Source organism: Castor canadensis, chromosome 3 (genome assembly GCF_047511655.1).
Source record: "Castor canadensis chromosome 3, mCasCan1.hap1v2, whole genome shotgun sequence".
Taxonomy (NCBI): domain Eukaryota; kingdom Metazoa; phylum Chordata; class Mammalia; order Rodentia; family Castoridae; genus Castor; species Castor canadensis.
This window is the reverse complement of record NC_133388.1, coordinates 141596525-141619103: the sequence shown is the minus strand read 5'-3', so window position 1 is coordinate 141619103 and position 22579 is coordinate 141596525. Positions and strand designations below refer to the sequence as shown.

The 22579-nt window shown below is 32.8% G+C and overlaps 1 protein-coding gene across 3 annotated transcripts in view; it reads right to left on the bottom strand.

Moving 5' to 3' along the window:
* Positions 1-4518: 4518 nt before the first annotated feature.
* Positions 4519-22579, bottom strand: part of Zc2hc1a (zinc finger C2HC-type containing 1A) — a 44372-nt gene continuing 26311 nt past the window's right edge. For 2 of the 3 annotated variants that reach the window (XM_074068740.1, XM_020182282.2), the window contains exons 6-9: positions 21856-21955; positions 21195-21294; positions 11381-11488; positions 4519-6587 (exon numbers count right to left, since the gene is read on the bottom strand). In XM_074068740.1, coding sequence (XP_073924841.1) covers positions 6422-6587; positions 11381-11488; positions 21195-21294; positions 21856-21955 — 474 coding nt within the window. In that variant the 3' untranslated portion in view covers positions 4519-6421. Of the gene's footprint in view, positions 6588-11380; positions 11489-14970; positions 15088-21194; positions 21295-21855; positions 21956-22579 lie in introns of all 3 variants that reach the window. The other variant, XM_020182280.2, reaches the window with a different exon arrangement.

Sequence of the window (22579 nt, the reverse complement as noted above, 5' to 3'; positions counted from 1 at the left end):
CAAAGTTCTTTCTTCTAGTTTTTTGGAAATATTCAGTTATTGTTATTTACAGGGACCAAGCTGGGCACTGAATACCAGAATTTATTTCTTCTATCTAACTGTAACTTAGTACCCCTTGACCAGCCTTTCTGCATCCTGATAATTCTCTAAAACTAAACCACGAGAAACAGAATTTAAAAGTTTCTTTTCTAGTAAGCCACTTTCATTGACAGTCAACGTCAGGACATTTAACCAACCTACTATAAGTATTTCTCCAGAAACACACACCCTGTGTACTCCAAGTCAGACAGTTTCAAGGTATTCTGTACATGCAACCTTCTTGTCTTTAAATTCTTACTACTGAGAAACTTCTTCCAAATTCTATGCATATTCTGTTCAAATTTCAAGACTCATCTCAATTCCTTTCTCCTCAATTGCTATGGCTTTCATGGTAATTCTAGATAATATTATTTCCTTAGTTGCCCAAAGCATTTTATTGTCTGCATCATGCATTCTTATTCAGCCAAATTCATCTTAGTTCTTTATCTTTAATACAATTATTTAAATAATTTGTTTTTTACAATGTTTTATCTCCCCTGATTTTTTCCTGCCTTTCAGATCCTACTGAATTTATACCAACCCCTTTTCTCAAGATACCTAAGATGGGGAGATTTCTGTCTCTTTGTGAACATCCTATTATTTTACATTGATAAATGAGGAAATAAGACAAGCAAGCTCATTTGTGCACATTAGGTAGTATATTCAGAAAGTAGAATTAATGACTAAATTTTGTCTCCTTAACAAGACAAAGTGGTTGAGGCAGTAGCAAATAGGGCTTTATTCTAATGGCTGTGCCAAAGCAGCGGGTATTAGTAAACTGGAAAGTATTGGAAAGTGAGGAAACTTCTTACCCAAGTGGGAGAGGAAAACCTCAGTTTGGACCAATGCTAAATTATATAATACTTTTCCAAAAGCTATGTGCTAAGAACACTTAATTTGATCAATGCATACAGCAACTTTAGGGAGGAATAAAACAACTATTTTTCCTTGCTTTTATTTCTCACTTGTACCTATACTTAAAGTATGTTTCTTAAAATTTAGTTTGTGGTTATGTAATACCAAGCTTAGGATAAGCATGGTGTCTTCATACGGTATATTGAATTTATTGAAAAGTCCTTCCTGTAGAGTATGGTTTTAAGCACTTCTCCCATTATCACAAGCACTGTAAAAGGAAAACGTGAGAAACCAAATTTGATTGTTGGAAAGTTTTCACATGCAAAGAGCAGATCCCAGTTTTGTTAGTTTAAACAATAAGGAATTTATTAAAGGCTACCTACTGGGTAATTCACAGAATCTCTGGGAAAGCAAGCGGTCAAGGTTGGAAGCTAATTAGTCAGAAACAATGCAAGAATTCTGATGATGGGCTTTTCCAGGGGAGGACAGTCAGCTAAAGCGCTATCACAGGGAACAGGTTATATTTCGCTATTGCTATTTTCGAAGCTCAGTGTCTTGCTCACTAAATTTCACCATCCTCAGTAGGAAATGGAAACTGTACAGTCTCTGCTTCACATGACACATTTCAGAATCCAATTGTTATGTTCTGTCTTGGTTGTCAATTTGGCTTGAAAGACACCTAGAAAATTGGTAAAGCACACTAGTGGGTTTGTCAGCAAGGGTGTTTCCAGAGATGATTGGCATGTGTGTCAGTGAAGAGAATGGGAAAGAACCCCCCCACCAAAAGTGGGCAGCAGATTCCAATAGACTTGAGGCCCCAAATGGAGCAAAAAGCAAAAAAGTTAAGCTGTCACATGTGTGTGCTTGGCTGCCATTAAATAGGTGTGTTTTTTGCTGCTGCCACGCTCTTGAACATCACGCTTCAGAGTCTCAAGTCTCTGAATGCAGACTCATAACAGCAGCTCTCCAGGGCGCTTCCAGGCCTTTGGCCTTGGACTGGGGCTGCATCAGTGGCCCCTCTAGCTCTTAGGTTTCCTTCTTCTTGGACTGAGTGATTACTGGTTTCCCTGGCTCTCCACCCCGCAGATGGTCTTTGTGGGACTATTTAGCCTCCGTTCATGTAATCCAGACTAATAAATCCCCATGTATATATTATAGGTATTTTAAACTATATATATATGAGGGTATGTACGTATATTTTTTTTCTATTGGTTCTCTTGGAGAATCCTAGTATGTCTATTCAGTTGTCCCCAAGCCACATCACCACTCCATCACTGCCAAAAAGATTGGAAAACTAAATTCTATATATGACTTTCAGGCACTGAGATTCAATCCAGAAAATTCACCAAATACAGGACAATTTCAAAAGACGCTAGTCATAAACACGACAAATGCCCATTATAGACAAAATTAAAGTTTAAAGTATAACTCACATCAAGATAATGTCACACTAGAAACTTAAGCAGTATTTAAATTTGTACCCTCCTAAAATTCACTTGAAGACCCTGCAGTCTTTGGATCATAGATGTCAATAGTTTAAAAAGGGGAACAAGAGAGATTATCTGTATAGTTTTACATAATTGAAATAACATATACATGTACCATTTTACACTAATTTTTCTCTTAGCAATAATATATAACCTTGTTTTGTCCTTAAAATTATTTGGAAGTGTTGACTAATTTCCTTCAGTTTTTATCACTGTATAGTACTAATCATGTTCTACATAAACATTTTCCTGTACTTTATTTTCCTGGGAAATATGACTTAAGAAATAAAATTATCGTTATGACGTGCAAATGCTTTAAAGATTTTTAAATTTAGTAAATGTTTTCAAAAGGTATTATCAATTTATATTCTTGCCATCAGTGAATAAATGTATTGTTTTGATGTCCATGGCAGTTTTGAGTTTTATAATTTAAGACTGCTGATTTGGTAAGTGAAAATTGGCATTTCATTATTGAGTTCAGTCAACCCTTCTAAGCACTACTGGCTATTCTTATTTCAGACTTACTGCTGCAAATTCAAAAGAGAAATAGAGATGAATGTGTCTAGACAGAGAAAGAAGGGAAAGACTATGTTATGTAACTTTTACTCAACATGACTTTTCCTTTGTGCTCAGAATGGAAGAAACAGTTCACATTTTTCAGATCCAAGGGACTCTACCACACACATTCTTTCTACTTACACTTGTATTTCCTTTGCCAGGTGATATAGTTCTTACACATATTTTACCAGGTTTTATCCCAAGCACTGGCACAAAGCAAATAAAGCAGGAAGCGGTCAGCTGTGTAACATGTGTTGGTAAGAAGCTCCCTCTTCAACACTTCTGTAGCATTCTGTCTCTGTGGAGTTCCATTAAAACAAATCATTTCTTTTTATCCTATTTATTTACCTATCAGCCTCTCCAAATAAATTATACCAATTTAAGGGTAGGGACTTAATCACATATCTTTTATTTTCTTGGTCTCTAGCATGGTCTAACTACTTATTACTTGCTCCCATTTAAGTACTGGTACTTTCATATGTTATGTAATATCAAGTTATCGGAGATGATTGGGGGGAAAAGGAGCTTTGCTGTAAAAAGAATGTGAAACCCACTAAATTGGTAAACAACTAAGATGAAACATTAAAGTAATACTTTAGGTATTTGGTAATATGTCAGAGTGGTATCTTTGAGATGCAAAATATTGGGAAATAGTATTTCAATCAGTTATTATCATACTGGTGACTGAGTTAAAATAGGTATCAATACTAAAATTACAACAATACAAATAACAAAAACTATTCTTATAAATATGTGATTTCCTGTTGTCAAAAAATCATAGCTATTTAAATAATTGAGGCTATTATTAATTACCCAAAAGCACCCCCTAGTGGCAACAAAAGCAATTCACACATAAGCTTACTTACATAATGGAAATCCTGAATACTTACTGAAAATATAAATGAGTGTGGCTATCATTAATTCTCCACTGCTCTATTCAATAACAATCACTTGGAAAAATCAACCTACCTTAGTACTAAAAATATACTTACTATATAAAATACAAACACATCCAAAATAAATAAATACACAGGGCCTGGGCTGACTTGTATCTGTGTATTTCTCATGTTCCATTTTCACTTCCTTACTCTTGGTAAAAGTATTCACCTCTAGCCTAGGGAAAACTGAGTATAAATTAAACATGTCTAATCTAACTATATTTTTATTAGAAATAACTTTTCTAAAACTTAAAATATGGCCTAGGTTATCAAATACTCATCAGATATTTGTTATTAAAACTGTAGCACTTAACTAGAAATATCCATTTCCAACCAATCTTGACATCACTGCTTTCAACTCCTAAATTTTATAGTATATGAATAAAATGTTTCTATGCCTTAAAAAACCTGCAAGAAAGCCCCCAAACAAATACTTCAATACAATAAAACACTGTATTTTAAAAAATCTGATGGTATTAAAAAAAAATGAAGTTACTTTTTCATTTGGAAAACCTGTATTTTTACCTTAAATATTTTATCTGCATTCTAGTGTGTTCCAATCTTTCTATGTCTGCTAAGACATCAATAAATAACAACTAGCATTTGTATGCTTCATGTCTTTATTGAATTGGTTCAAACTGAAGATATATAGAATAAAAAACATAGTAAGAAACAACAGTAGTCACAATAATCTGGCTTTTTCAAGCTAATAATGTTCAGAATAATCTCTGAGCAACCTTTACATTTTTATTTTAAGCATACAAACATTTTCCTTTCTACCACACTGGCAAATATTTGTGCAAATAAATAACATAAAATAAATGATGCATAGGAAGATTGTTTTAAAACTATTGCACAACAAATAAATGTGAGAGTAAAATATGCAATTAATACAACAATGCATTTTAAAATACAGTCACATTTTATAAATCATAAATACATTCACCTACTTACTGCTTATAATAATCTCTGGGCTCTGGAACTGAATGATCCTTATCAAGTCATTTCCATGTAGTACCCTGCTACTGTGAAACTCAGGGAAAAACAAATGTGCCAATTTGTCTTATTTGTCCTGATTTAGCTACTCTCTTTGAACAGAAAAGATTATGTGCTTCTTAAAAACATACTAGAGGAAAATAGTGTTCATTCCTAAGTAAAACAAGAATTGAAAGTTCTTTTTCATGTGATTTATAACAATTAAGACAGAAAATAGCCTATGAAATGGAAATCTAGTATGCACATGTTCAAGCTGATGAATTTAATTTTTTTTTACCAGTACGACTACATAAGATAACTGGGGGTAAAAAAACTAATGAAAAAAAAAGAAGCAGAAAAGAAACTAGTACCTAGTATCACTAAGTTTATAATCTCTGCCCAAATTAAAATGAAACTAATAAACAAACCTCAGAGAAGTGAAATTCTAAGCCATGAATTTCTACATTGATCCTTATAGCTAATCAGAATCACAAACAAGAAGATAGGAAATACGTAACATAAAAATTTTGCTTGTATCTTTCTAATAAGATAAAGCTAACGGATGTGAATGAACAGAAATTTCTACAGAATTATTGACTATGGCTACATAAGCCATCAAAGAAACCTATTACTGAGCATTATGTTACACTAAAAGTGACAATGATCGAAAGTTCTTTCTTCTAGTCAAGAGAGAACTTAGTAAATATAAATTTTTGTGTATGTCTGCTGCAAAAAATGTAGTAAGTTAAAACTACTTTTCAGAGAGCTTATGGAAAAGGAAAAAAAATCTGGAAATACAACTGAAAGCAGAAAGAGAGTTACATTCAACTAATAATAGGTTAAAAAAACCATTCAGTTGTAAGTAAAGTAAGACACATTTGTATCTTTAGTGCAGTGTTCTGAAAAGTAAATTGCATAATTCCATTTTCTTAGAATGCTTTAAATTATATAACTAATAATCCACTAAGCTAGGTGCAACATAGACCTTAGATTTTTTTCTGAAGAATATAGAATTAGCGGTTGAAGATTTCAACAGGAAAATGACCTTACATCAACTGATACTAAAACATTCTCTTCAATTACAAAATCTGGAGAATCCCATCCTACTATGATACTATCTGAAAACAGGCACCAATAACGGCGTTTATTCTGCTGTTTTGCTCAAAATTGTGATTGATTATCCAAAGCCTGAAGGGCTAAGCTCTAAGGAGCATTTGTGGAGGTATCCTGAACTTACTTTAACAACAGGAGAGTAGTACCCAAGTTAATGATTCCATTTGAAATTATTTCCTGACATGTAAGTATTTCCTTGAGTGGCACAGCTTGGGATAGCAGGTATTTATTATGTACAGTACATATACATATATTTACAAACACACATTACACAGCCAAAGGATTATGCTCCAAAAATTTGGGGAAAGGTTATTTTGAATAGTTTTAGCATAAAATAACTAGAGGAAGTATTTTAGCTGTCCAAGCAGCAATAACCTTAAAACTCTGAAGCTGGTTCTTTTTCTTTTGGGATTCAGTTTACAGAATCATTCTTCGGATGCCACATTCACAGCAGAACTTTGCCCATTCTACGGGGTACTTTGTCCCACACTCATGGCAGAATTTTGGCAAGTGTCCAGATGAATTTCCTTCAATGCCTTTAATGTTTCCGCCATTAAGTGAAGATGTATAGTCTCCATCTGGCCTGAAGAAGTAGAGTAAAAAAAGTAAAATATGGAAAAAGTTCAGTTGTTATTGATCCAAAACAACTGAAGATCAGGACATAATAAATATAATTAAAATATCATTTTCAATATTCCTCAAGCTCAAACAAAAAACAATCTGTTGGTAAATACTATAATTCTAAATGTTTTCTTTAACACTGCATTTGTTCCTGTTGGAAGAATTGATCATGACCAAATACAACCACACTTTCCATCTGTTCTAGGTATAGGCCTTTACTATACTATGGGACAAAGAAGAGATTTTACAGTATCCTTTCTACAAAACCATCTTATTAAGAGAAAACTTTTGACACACCCCTGGGGCCATATGGAGGTCTATAGGTTCCAGGTCTCCCTTGTTGGCCAAAGGACTATGGGGTGGTATTTCCACTGTTCATTTTAGTATTTATTTTGATCTTATTACTGAATGATTTTAAAATTATTATAATGTGCTAAATAATAAAAAGTTCCGATGAATGCCACAGCAGGATGGGCTTTATTAACAAAACCTAGAAATGAAGGTAAAATATTGGAAGAAGAATTATACACTATGACAAAAACTTAAAGCAAAATGGTTGAGCTTCTAGGAGTTTCATCACTGAAGCCAGACAGTGAAGAAATTCAGATTCTACTGATGAAAAATTAACTGGAAAAGTAGCTATCTGGTTCCTATAAGAATATTTTTACATTCACTCCTGGCAAGATATTCTTCTAAGAACAAGCTATTTACTTTAAAGTTGCCATGAAAAGGAAACTCTTAAATCTAATGGTTTGTAAGAATAACACTATTGAAAACATTAGAGGTAGTTCTACAGAGAAAGTTACTAAAGAATTCTAGGTGTTCCCCAATCTGGGCATTTACAACCAGTGGATTTTCTATAAAAAGCCACTATGGATTTAAAAGATATAGAGATAAAAATGAAGCAAATGCCATCATTTTAAGTATTTAGATACTTCTTATTCACTCTAATTTTTAGTGCCACTAGAGAAAGGCTGGAAATTATGGTAATCTTCTGCATCAAGAAACACACTCTGTTAGATATTGAGAATAATTTATAGCATCAGAATAATCCCTTTAAACCACAAAGAAAATACTAAATTAATTAGGAGACATAACACTAATCAAGGAAGAGTGTTGGCTTAAGTGGTAGAGCGCTTATCTAGCAAGCACAAAGACAAGGTCCTGAGTTCAAACTCCAGTACAAAAACAAAAACAAAAAACAAACTTCAAATTGTAAATAATTTAAATATGCAAATTTAACTCTCATACCAACATTAGGAAATATTTAACACAATACCAGAACTTAAACTTGCACAGTGGCTAGAAAATTTAGACTGCAACTAGTAGTATATGAGGTTGCTCATTATCACATTTTCTAACATAATTTGTACTGTGCCAAGAGATTTTTATCTTTTTGATGAGAGTGAAATGATGGCATATTATGGATTTAATATACATTCTTGCCATTTAAATTTCTTCTACTTGTGAATTACCTGATCCTGCCTTCTACCCCATCAAAATACAGAGCTATTACTTATATGGGCTTGTTTTTAAAATTTTATTTGTAGAAACTCCCCACATATCCTGAGCAATAACTTGTTTGTTCATGTACATATAGAAAGTATCCTCCTCCCAACTGTCATGGTATTTCACTTAATCCCTGGAATCTGTTTTTTTTTCCCCCCTTTTTTTGTTGTACTGGGGTTTGAACTCAGGGCTTTGTGCATTTTTGCTGGCTGGGGCTAGCCTGAACCGCCATCCTTCTGTCTATGCCTCTGGGCATAAATAGCTGGGATCACAGGCACACCACCACAGCCCAGCTTATTTGTTGAGATGGAGTCTCGCTAACTTTTCGCCTGGCTCTCCATGATCTTCCCGATCTCCATCTCCTGAGTAACTGGCTGGGATTACAGTCAGGAGTCACTGGGACTGGCCATCTTCCTGAAGTCTTCTGCAGTACCATTTTTTCACTTTAATATGATAAAATAGATTCATCTTTTGCTGTACAGTGTTTGCTAAATCATTCAAGAAATTCTTTCACAAGTTAGATGATAATGACACTCCCCTATATTTTATTTTAAAATCTTAAAAGCTTTCCTTTTCATATTTGGGCCTTTAATTTACTTGTAACTTACTTTTTTGCTGTGTGTACAGGGGATCAAATCCAGAGCCTTGCCTATGCTAGGCAAGTGCTCTAACCACTTCTCTCATACCCCACACCCTGAAACTAATATTTCATATGTGATATAAGGTAGGTGTTAATTTTTTTCCCAAATATGTGTTTAAGTCCCAGCAGATCTCACTTCCAAAATCTGCATTGCTACCTCTGAAGTATAGATTTCCAGTTGTTTGTGAAACAGGTCTTTTGCTAACCATTCTATTCTGATTTTTGCTTCAATGTGTCTGTCCAAACTATCTTAATTACTATAACTTCATACATTATTCACACTTTTCTTTAATTTGTTCTCACTTAATTTAGGCTTTTGTTCTTCACACACACTTTGAGAACAGATTCATGAACTGTTTGAAAATTGCACTAAATTTATACATTATTTTGGGAAGAAGTACAGATAAGTTTATAAGGCAGTTAAATTTTCTATTTTATGAAAAAGTTTTTTTAACTCTATTTAGATTATTATTATTATTTAAGTTTTTAAATTTTCTCCATCAAAATTGCTTGGCTTTTAAACTGAGTTTAATGTGACTTAAATCCGTGTGTGTTCCTGTGGGGAGCTTTCTAAAAACTACATTTTCTATTTGTGGCTAAGAAACAAACTAACTTTTAACACACTGATCACATATTCAGAAAATTAACTAAAACATCAACATTATTTATACAATAATTGGTCTTTTGGGGGGAGGGTCTACATACATGTTTTCTGTATTATGACTATGATTTCTACAAATAATTTTTTACTTTTATTTGCATTTCTAGTTGGTTTTGGTAGAAAGCTTTCAATACTACACAATCCGTCTTACTTGTAGGAAAAGAAATCTCTGAGATTTCTTCATCTGCTATTATCACAATTATTTCTACATCTAGGAGAAGTCAAATAAGCAAGGAAGGCTCTGGGCTTTCCATCAGGTCTCGATCATTTAAAAAAAATTCTTAATATGATTTTTACCCGTTAGTGGGTACTTCATCTTCGTCTACTTCTATGGAGAACTAAGATGGTGTTTTATTTAAGCACATGATTTTATATATGCTTATGTACATTTTAAATATTCCATTTTCCTAAGAGAATGTTAATCTATGAGAATGTTAATCCTAGACTCAGCCTTGATTCAAAACATATGATTCCACATGACATGTAAAATCACAATGCAGACCTCTAAGAAACATATGCTCATTTCTTTGCTATATAATATTTATCAAAACCTCTGCAGAGACAGATGATCCTTATTAAAGGAACTTCCTAGGGAGACAGAAATCCATTTATTCCACTGTGGTTCTCATCCTCTGTTGTGACTAAACATCACTCTTAAAGCTTTCTACATGGCAGGGACATAAATGCTGACTCTCCAAACTAAAAATACCAAAATCTCTGGGAATGTTCTGGACATGTTTAATTTTAGGAGTTCCAAAGGTGATCCCAATAGGCAGCCAAGACTTAGAGCTATAGCTTAGATTCTTACAAACTTATCCCTGGATTAAATCAGAATAACGAATAGCTAAATAGGTTATATACTTAAAAGAAGGCAATATATTCACTGAAACAACACACTCACATCACAATTATTTTTTGATGAATCAGAGGACATCTTATTATTTGCCTATATCATATTACCTATATGATATATTTGATACACTGTAAGAAATTGTGTAAATGCCACAGTGTACCCCAACCAGCGCAATAAAGGGAAAAAAAAAAACACCCTATGAAATTTATTTCCACATTTAGACTAAGGATCTTATCTATTATATTGTTACCCAGTATCTTCCTTATTAGAAACCATGACAGAACTTTTAAGGCCTCAGGACTAGCTATACTTTTTCAGAGAAACTGATTTTTTTTTTTTTTTTGTAGTTTTGCAGACATCATGAATCATGTACCTATTCCTATATTCCTGTGTCTGGTTGTTAAAATTCAGACTCAATTTATGGTCCAGGACTAACCTATATATAAGGTCTGACACATATCATATGGATTAACTTCACTTCTATTTTTAATTGTATCTTTTAATTCTTAGTTTTCTATTTTTCTCCTACTCTTCTTCTATCTAAAAACCAATATTGTATCTCATTGTACTTCATAGATTTATGTGCCTTGCTTTGAAACCTTCTGGAAGAAATTGGTATATGTATATAAAATAAGTGTCTATAATTGAGGCGAGTTAATTGTAGGTTTAAAGACAGTGAATACCAAAGTTGTGACAGATTAGAAAAGGAATTTTGTGGATAGTCACTTCAGAGAATAAGTTTAAATATTAAAATAGTGCTGAAAATTGTGAGAGTTGTGGTTCATGGTCTATGATTCCATTTGTAGAGGTAAAAGTACTCAGGTTTGCGTTAAAATTAAGACACGGAATGACAAATCCTGTAGAATAGAACAAATTGTCTTTAAGCATCTACAATAATAATTATAACTACACATTACAAGAAAATAATATTTATCCCTCAACTGTTTATTTTGTATACAACTTAAAAGCTATACTGTCACATAATAAAAGACAAATGAGATTATCTATACATAGCTTGTTATTTACTTTCGTATCTGGGACTTGGAAAGCTCATTTTCATTTTGGTTATTAGGATTATTGAGCTAAACATACCTGGCTATGTAGCTATCAGTATACGTTTTTCTTTTGTTCATAAGCACACCTGACACAGAATTTCTTGCCAAACTAGGTGGTGTAGAATTACGAGATTTGATGTTAGCTCTAGAAGAGAAGAGATAACATGAAGAAAAATTATCAAATACAGGCATTTCTCAAATTACCTACTTATACAGTTAAAAAAATTAAAAGGATGAAGGAAAGTTCAAAAGATCAAAGTCCAAATGATTATTTTAAATCTGAAAACAAATAGGAGCAGTTAACACTGAAGATAAACCAAAGCATTTTGTATACACTAAAAGTATCTTGATAATACACATCAATTTAAAATATTTGCATGTGCTTCACATTAAGTCTGTAAGTTAATCATTCTAAAAGGCTTCTTCTATTTTAAAGTCTAATTTATACTTCCTAATACATAGATGTGGCTCAGTGCTTATGAATAACTTAAATAATACATTAAACAAGTTTTATTATTATCCTAAGCCTATGGTATGTGGTTAAAAAAAGAAACATTAGGTAACCAATTTAAAATTTCAATTTATGAATGCTTTTAGAAAGAACAAATAAAATAAATGGGCTAATATAATTTTCCCTTTGAAGATTTAATTTCATCAACTGCAGTGTGAGATATGGTACCAGAGAGACTTTTGGTTGGATCTGAATTTCCATTCAGACACTTCATGAATCCCAGCAAGTTTAGGAAGTGAATGATGACCTAACACTAAAATTATAGGGCTTGGGATTCACACACATTTAGATTCAATGCTCAATTAGTACTGAAAAGCTTTGTGACAGTATCAATGTCTCTGATTGTGAATTCCCTGAACAATAAAATATGTTATAGGAAGTCTGTGAAACATAAATTCATATAAACATTAGCATTGTTGATAATACTACTATTTTTAATGCTACTTCTGTAAGTTAACATTCACATAGTATGTACTACATACATATCAAATACATTTCTAATTGTTTTATATAACATAAATTTATTTAATCCTAATAGTACTAAGAAATAAAGATTAATAACTGTTTTACAGATGAGGTTCCTTACATTTCACACTTCAGAAATATTGTTACATAAACAGGCAGAATACTTTTAAAAATTCCTCTTGATTTGAAATTCCTAAACTTTGGCTGAAGTTCTTCAGCCAAATTGGGAGGCACTCTTCAAAAAGCTTAAAGAACTACATCCAAAATATGTGTAGGTAATAAATTATTTATTCAAGCAAACATGAAACTAGGTATTCCTTTATGGAACTGTCCCCTAAATCTCAGAAGACATTACTCTCATTTCAAAGTTGAAGAACTTTTTTTTTTCCTGCTTTTTGAGGTGGGGTCGCAGTAGGCTGCCTAGAGTGATTTTGCACTCCTGGGCTCAAGTCATTCTCCCACTCAGTTTATAGAGTGTCTGGGACTATAGGTATGCACCATCATGTCCAGCTTGGAGAAAACCATCTTCAGACAGGTAATTTAAACTGCAAAATTATGTGGCCATAGTAGTACTGCACTTATATTTCAGTGAGTTGTATTATGAATCTCATATTTTATATTCCATGCTATCATTCACAGAGTGGTTGCTTTGAATAGTTCCTTCCTCAACAAGCGAAGCATCACTCTGGTGGTGCATGGATGAGATGCCTTAGACTTGTTCAGATGATCATTCCAAGTCCATCCATGAAGTGATTTTACTCTTCTTTGGTATAGCCATTTAGGGATGTTGCAGAATGAACATAGTACCTCTTAGGAATTCGATCTCTAAAGTAAATCATTGTTAAATAATGGCATTCAAATAGGAAAAATTCTCCCACCTCCTTTTTTTTTTTTAAAGCTTTAGAATAGTTTCGTCAGAAATCTTCTTATCTTCATATAGTATGTGCCCAAGAGGTATAGACAAACAGACATAACTACCATATCATTTGAGTTATTTAAAATGATTACATTTAGAGGAAAATAAAAGTGATTATCAACATAAACAGCTGCCATATAAAATGTCTATTACCATTTTTTAGTAATATCTTCTAAGAAGTGGAATCTGAATGTCAAGAACCAAGAACAATTCTTAAAAGACAGGGCAGAACTGTCTTTTTTTTTTTTTCCCCCACAGCACATGAGTTTGGACTAAGGACTTCAGGCTTGCTAGGCAGGTGCTCTACCACTTGAGCCACACCTCCGGCCCTTTTTGCTCTTATTTTGGAGATAGGGCCTCACTTTATGCCCAGGCCAGGCAGCTCGCAATCCTCCTATTTATGTTTCCCTGCCATAGGTGGGATGACAGGTGAGTGCCAAGCTGGGATGACAGATATGCACCACTTGAGACCAGCTATTAGTTGAGATGGGGTCTTGAAAACCTATTGCTCGGGGATGGGCTTGAGCTGTGATCCTCCTAATCTCTGCATCCCAAGTAGCGAGGAATACAGAGTAAACCACTGGGCCTAGTAAGAACTATCTGTTTTGATTAATATTTAAAACATTTTAAACATTTTGCCCTAGAGTCTGACATAATCAAAACAGTTTTCTTCTGAGCCAGTGTCTGAAAAGTTTTATCCTTATTCTTTATCCATAATTTGTTTTCTATAGACCACATAAACAATAATGGGAGGTTTAATTGTGGAATCACACTTAATCCATCTTACTGTTAGTTAGGCTTTCTCCAGTATCTGCTTCAGAGAGAAAAGACAGTAGTAAGCACATTTCAAAAGGATGAGGACACAAAGTCTTCATTCCATGATTTAGCACTAAGTACTCAAAAATAACCCATGGAGTCTGCTAGTACCTTAAGACTTCTTCTGTCTTTATTTTACTGTATATCTAGTTAAGTTCATTATTACATTTCATGCATAAATAATAAAGTAGAATGTTGTAGTACGCATTGTTTTAAAAATTAACTGGTTGATAATATTTGTCAAATTTAATAAAAAATTAATTTTAGTCCCTTATTTTATCGTTTAAAATGATAACATGGGGCCTACAGTTGCTACTGAAGCCCAAGTTAGTAAACCTTGAATATTCATGGCATAGACTTTCAAAAACAACCTTCACTGCCATACTCTCTTCTTGGTCAACTAGGCCAGAACAGAGGATTATCTCCCATAGTATCATACGTTTCCTGGTTTTATGTGGAAATTACAATCACCTAACAGAAAGACTAAGAATACCTTAATTGAGTGCTTTCTGATGTATTTTATTCCTAGATATAATAATTCATCATTTGCTTAACTAACAGATAATTCAGGAGTATTATATATTAAGTATAATTTTCCCAATACTCTTCTTTTTAAAACTATTTCTCCTTAAAAAAAGACTTCATAAAAACAGCTGTTGAATATGGTTGCTAATATATCCTTTAAAATCTAGTATTTAATGGAATAAAATAAAAACAGGGTTGGTCCAAACAACAGAAGCACCTGACAATAAAAAATATTTTGAGTCCCAGAGATTATTTAGCAATTTTTTGGCTTAAATATGATTATGCTAAGATTACTTTTTTGAGTATACGAAGGTAAAAGTTACAGTATTCTATGATATATAGCTTTAAGAAACTATCTGAAAAAGATTAACCAAACTGAGTTATAAATACTTACTTGTAAATGGGTAATAACTCATGTCTTTTGAAGGCACTGTCTGATTTTGTATCACTGTCATACAACCTTTGCACATTTCTTCCAGTTCGAAGTGGAGGGCCTAACTTGTCCATCTTACTATTAAAATATGTAAAGGTGTACCCATAAGGAGATTGCTACTGTTTGTTTCTTTACATAATTTTTTTTAAAGAAAAAGACATTCTGGTTCATCAGAAAACTGCCCACATCCTTTAATTATCTGATTGCCAGAGCAAGAACTAACATTAAAAGAATTCTCAAGAGTTCTTACAAAGTCCACTATTAGGCCAGCAAATTCTGATTATGCAGCCACACTGGTAGTTTTGGTGCAGATACAAATAAATTAAACATTCATGCAGAGCAGGAAAATGGAATCAATCAGGAAAGACAAATGTTTTAAAGAAAATCTGTAAAGCTAGAAGTGAACTGCAAGCTGTCATTCACAAATAATCGAATCTTTCCTCTTCTCTGAGTTGATAGAACCTTTCTACTTTTTCTTTTGCATTATTTGGTTTTGTTTTCCCCTGCATTTTAAAGTTCCAAAACTAAAATATGAGTCGAATAACTAATATTTTTATCTTTATCCTATTTGGCTTTCTAATAAATAATGAGTTTATTTCTGAAATTTATGTAGGGAAAAAGTAAAACATTACCTATGTAAAATAAAAAAACACGAATAGCAATTCCAAAAATCACATGTAAAGGGTTAAATAAGCAAGTAATGTGAAACATTTCAAAAGTATATAGGATTTCCATCTAGAGGGTAACAGGACAAACTGCAGGTATGTAGCATATTTCATTACTTTACATCAACCAAATAATTGAATCAATCGATATCCATTCATAGCATCAAACAGGAAAAATTAAGAAATTAGAAAACTGCCTTCAGTGACTGCTGGGTAACATCTCATTGCTAAGAACATTAAAAACAAATTCTTTAGAAGAGAAATTCGCTCATTCATTTTTTTTCAATGAACCCTGAGCACCTACTGTGTGCCAAACACTAAGCTATATTTCTAAGGACATAGTGGTGAGACAGAAATGATGTTCTTATGAAGGTTGTCAAAAAAAAAAAAATCTGTTCATCTTCCTAGATTATAAGGATCTTCAAGAGAAAAACATTATACTCATTTTTGTTCCTTCAGTTGCCTATCCATAGTAGGTGTTTTGTCATAAAACTTGACAGCAATATTCTGTAAGTGGTGGTATTTCCATTGGGAATTAAAGTTTATAAGCTGGCCTCATTAAATATGTTAAATATAATTTCTAAAATGTTTGTGATTTTTTTAATTTGTGAAAGATCAGAAAATTCAAGCACTTAGAATTTTAATTGTTTTTTTCTTTGTATTGCTAAATAATTATCAAACCGTTACTATTCCAAACAGTGGTTATTTTTAAAAAGGCATGTGTGCCGAGTTCAATCCCCAAGTCCAGGGGAGAAAAAAAAGCATCTGTGGTTTGCAAATAGGGACTAGAAGATCCTTCTCAGAAAAATTGTTACTAAGATTAAATTTTAGCCTAGCATGACAAGGCCCTGTGACCTGGGTTCAACCTCTAGCACCACCAAAAGAAAGAAAGAAACAAACAAAAAACAAAAAGAAATCTAAGAATAAACTGATAAAAATTTCTAGATGCTGTTGACCAACCAAAATTGAATTAAAATAAACCATCTAAATAGATCTATAACAAGTAATGAAATTGAAGCAGTATTAAAGAGTCTGTCAACAAAGAAAAGCCTAGGACCCAATGGATTCACTGCCGAATTCTACCAAATCTTCAAAGAACTAATACCAATATTCCTCAAACTCTTCCATGAACTAGAAAGGTAAGGAATATTACTAAACACATTGTATGAAGCCAGTATTACACTCATCCTCAAACTGGACAATGCCACAACAAAAAAAGAGAATTATAGGCCACTGTTTTTAAGGAACACAGGAGCAAAAATTCTCAATAAAATACTGGCAAATCGAATTTGACAACACATTGAAAAGATCATACACCATTATCAAGTTGGTTCCATTCCAGGAAGGCAGAAATGGTTCAACATTTGCAAATAGATGAATGTAACACAGCACAAAAAAGAAGCATGAACAAAGCTCAATTATCTCATAGACGTAGAGGTGTTTGATGAAATTCAACACCCTTTCATGATGAAAGCTCCGAACAAACCAGGAATTGAAGAAATGTACCTCAATATAATAAAGGCTACAAATGTCAAACCAACATTGTACTAAATTGGGAAAAACTGAAAACATCTCCTCTAAAGTTAGTAACGAGACAAGGTGTTCACCTGCTCACTTGTATTTAATGTAATTTGGAATTCCTAGGCAGAACAATAAGACAGGAGGAAGAAAAAAGGAATTCAACTAGGGAAGGAAGAAGTCAAATTATTTCTATTGCTGATGATATGATCATATGCCTAAAAGACCCTAAAAACTCCACCAAGAAGCTTAGACATCATAAAGACTTTCAGAAAAGTAGCAGAATACAAAGTCAATATACAAAAATCAGCTTTTCCGTATATCAACAATGAGCAAAGTGAGAAAGAATTTAGTAAAACAATTCCATTTACAATAGCCTCAAAGAAAAATAAAATAAAACACTTAGGAATAAATGTAACAAAGGATATAAAAGATCTCCACAATAAAAACTGTAAATTACTAAAGAAAGGAATTGAAGAGGACATCAGAAGATGGAAAGATCTCCTAGGCTCATGGATTGGGAGCATAAATATTGTGAAAATGGCTATAATACCAAAAGCAATCTACATGTTCAATGCAATCCCATCAAAATTCCAGTGACATTCATCACAGAGATTGAAAAATCAACCCTAAAGTTCATATGGCAGCACAAAAACCATGAACAGCCAATGCAATACTGAGCAAAAAAAGCAATGGTGGAGGTATCACAATAACTGACTTCAAACTATGCTAGAGTCATAGCAATAAAAATAGCATGTACTGCATGAAAACAGACATGAATACCAATGGAACAGAATAGAAGAGCCAGACAAAAATCTACACAGCTACAGACATCTTATTTTTGACAAAGTTGCCCAAAACATACATTGGAGAAAGACAGCCTCTTCAACAAATGTTGCTGGGAATACTGGATATCTCCATGTAGAAGGCTGAAACTAGATCTCTTCTTTTACCCAATAGTAATATCAATTCAAAGTAGATCAAAGATCTTAATGTAAGGCCTCAGACTTTGAAACTATTACAGGAAAGAATAGTAAAAACACTGGAACACATAGGCATGGGCAATAACTTCCTGAATAGAACTCCAACAGCTCAGCAATTAAGAGAAAGGATCAACATATGAGACTACATGAAGCTTAAAAAGCTAATGCACTGCAAAAGAAACAGTCACCAGACTGAAAACCCAGACGACAGAATGGGAGAAAATCTTTGCCAGCTATACATCTGGCAAGGGATTAATAACCAGAATTTACAGGGAGCTTAAAAAAACTAAACTCTCAAGGACTCAATGACCCATTGAAGAAATGGGCAAATGAACAGAACAGAATTTTTCCAGAGAAAGAAATACAAATTGCCAAGAAACACATGAAGAAATGTTTAACATCTTTGGCTATAAAGGAAATAAAAATCAAAACCATGTTAAGATTTCACCTCATTCTAGTCAGAATGGCTATCATGAAGGACACAAACAACAACAAATGCTGTTGAGGATGTGGGGGAAATTTGGGGATTAAGTTAGCACAACCACTATGGAAAGCAGTATGGAGGTACTTCAAAAATAATTCAGACTACTACTACTGGGCATATATTCAAAGGAATGCGCATGTATATATATACCACATAAAACATATTTTCTTAATCCAGTCATCAGTTGTAGGACCTGGACTGTTTCCATAGCATGGCTATTGTGAATAGTGTTACAGTAAACATGGATGTGCAAGTGTCTTTATTGTATCCTGACATACATTCATATGATGTGTTACCAACTTAATCTTGACTCAAACTTCAACCTACGAAAGATCCTTGTTTACTGTTGATACCAAGAATGAGTTCACTCAAGGACTAAGTCATCTATATTCTGGTTTACTAAGTATCTTATAAGACTGCAGTAAGCACACTAGATTGAGGTATAATCAAAAGATTATTTCTGAAACCATACTGGGGAAAAAAAATTCCACCCAGTGGCATTTTGTATCTTTGTGGACCTCTGTAGTTATGATACTCTAAGGCATTCACATTTCAGAAATGTGTCAGACATCTACTTTAGATTCTAAAATCTAAATTCTAAACCCATCATAGATAATTTAGTTTTAGTATCTATGGCAAAGTTAGCTCCCTAATACAAGAGCTACAATAGTTTTTATACTATAAGAAGCCAAGCTATGTGATTCTAAATTGTTTTACATATTTCTAGATCATTAAGATGGAGAAGTTCATAAAAATCTAATGTTCCATACGCACTCAGTTCACACACATCAAAAGATTAGTTTATAATAAAAGCATGTTTCCACTCATGCAAAATATATACATTTATTTCTTCTATTTTTAATATAATAAAGTATTAGAAACCAAATTTAATTTTTGACTTAAAAATGCTCTTTATTGTATTCTATGGTTGTAATTTCAACTCATTTACTATTGTTAGTCACTGAGGTAAACTTATTTTTCATAGTAATTGAACCAAAGTAAATCTCTGAAAGGTGATACCTTAACTTTTGAAAATTATTAAGTAAGATACACATTTAAACTGGTAAGTAATTATTAAGAAAACACAGTTCTCAAGACACAACTGTGTAAACTCTGTGACATAATTCAAATGTGGCAATATTTAAAAGTTTACCCTTTCATCAGACCTCTAAAATTTCCTATGATTAAAGATCTCTTATAATCTTTTAGAATAAGGAAAAAAGTTTTCCATTAGGTGTGACTCACAGGTTGTCCAGAATTTAATTACCAAACACAAGAATGTTTCCAAGTACAAAGATTAATATTTTTGTGTCATGACTCTAATACATGCTAACTTTACAGCTCACCATATACCTGAACCCTATTAAAGATTATACACACCAGGCTTTCAACAATCTCAAGATAACAAAGTGATGTCTTTAATACAATAATCTCAGCAGAAGCTGAATTTCTTGAATGTTACAGTTAATCAGATGTCTCAATTCCATCTTCACTCAATCCTGAATCAACTATGTAAATGAAAAAAACAGTTGCCATACAAACTTCAAGTAATTTTTTCACTCCCACCAGGACCTCAATGCCATGATGAGCCAACAGATCATATTTGAGGAATATAATTTATTAGTTCATTATCTTTTTTTGCTTATTCACTAAAAATTTATTATATGCCTATATGGCAGACATTCTGCTAGATTTGTAGTTACATTTGTTATTAGTCATACTGCAGTCTCTATCATCTTGGCGCTTACAATCTATCAAGGGAAACAAACAAATAAATCATTACCTCAATAATCTAAAAAGGGACATATACCACTAAACAGACAATTGTAATTGCTTTAATATAGTAATGTTCCAATTAATATAGTGAGCTTATTAGTCGCAAACAAACATCATTACTCTCTTTGGAGTAGATAGAAGGATCTTATATAAAACAGACAATCAGAATTTGAACAAGTATGATTGGCAGTTTAATGCAGCAAAACCAAAATTTTTAATCTTCATGGCATTATAAACAGTGTACAAGTCACAAAAGTATTGTGCTCAAAAATGTCTGCTTGTTTGAAAAACTTATTTTCCTTTAAGGATAATATAAACATAGGTAAGATATCTTAGATAAGTTGTCAAGGTCTAAACAGAGTCAGAGAACATTGTCAATGTGAAACAGAGATATACTCAAACCCATATACTTATATAGTGGCACAGTAGTATAAAGAAGCCTAATTTTTCTAACTCCATGCCCTGTTTTCATCATCCAGCCAGTTTCACATGTTCTACTTAAAAATAGTGTGTCAATACAACTTAATACTGCCAACTGATAAAACCACCAGCATGAAAGAAATATATGCCTTTTAATTAATTATCAACTGAAAATGACACTATAACCACTACAAAGTATTATAACTAACACAGAAAGCAGTTCTTTTTGATATGGTAGGAAGGCTTTGCAAAATTAAGTTTAATGAAAAGGCCAAACAAAATGAAATGTTAATATTATTTATATATGTATCACTAATAAGTTATTCATGGTAGACTTACCCTGCCTGAGGGGCTGCTATCACTTTATGAGAAGGAGATAAGGTCTGAAGTTTATTTCCCAAAGAGCTGCTAACTGAAGACACTTTACCTGAAGGCATACCTTACAATAAGAAAGGCAATAATTTTAAGAATATGCTGAAAAACAAAACTGACATAAATAGGATCTGACAAGGAAAACAATTCTTCAGAAATGCTCTCTATGTCTATAAATCAAGTTATCAAATCAAAATATTCTTTTAAGAAATGTTATTACCAGGGATCATGTTCATTTCTAATTTCTATCTTATAATTTACATAAAAATAAACTTTATTGGTCATTATCTTCTTCAACTCATTAACTATTTGTCTATTAGAATAGTTGTCAAGTTAGCGAATGAGAAGCCAAGGAAGAAGTACGGGAAAATACTGTGTTCAAAGAATCAAGAAAAGGAAATGTTAAGACGATTCTGAGCAGATATACATCAATGACAACATCAAGGGTGTAAGGAAAAAAAATCTAAAGTAGGAACTATTGAAAGTTACTTCATTTTTACCCAGACGTAATTACCAATCCACACCTCTTCATAATTACAAATCTATTTTGATAATTCTAATAGGCCACTATCTTCATTTTCTTCTCTAACATAATTTTTATTTGAAGCTATTCTGTGAATCTCATTACCTGTAACAGTTTTGCTAGTGCTACTTGGCTGTGGTAATCGTGAAGATCCTGATGACATGGTTCCAGGAGAATTTGACTTTTTAAGTGCAGGAGGCTTATGCTAAAATAATGAAAAAATATTTCATCAATATAATTTTTAAGTATGGATGTAAATTAGTAACTTGAAAGCTCACATGCCCCAAGTATAGAATTTTAGCTTTATAAGAAGAAAAGAGCTATCAGATGGATGGTTGTGATGGCTGCATATTATGAATGTACTTAATACCACTGACTGTGCACTTCAAGTGGCTAAAATATAAGTAAATTATTTATATTTATAAAAAAATTTTACTGAAATTGGAAAAAGTATATTTCTGACAAAATGGTTAGTGAACTATTTGGATCAACTTTTCAACAAAAAAACTAAAAATTCCAGGAAAGTATAGAAAAATCATTCTAAAAGCACTGAATGTTAAATGAGAAGAAAAGAAATTTCCAGGACAATGCCATTTGAGGTTGTAATAATCACCTGGCTGGCACACGGATTTGCTGTATAAATTAGGCTAGTCTAGCAATCTAATACTGCTAATTTAAGCAGTTGGAAAAAGCACCTCACGTGAATAAACATGATAAAAATGTGAACTTTTAAGGGTAACAAGCAGCAGTCAATAATAATCATGGACATAAGGAATTATGAATGAGGGGGAACATGATAGCAGGAACATATTTACCAAGAGCACATACT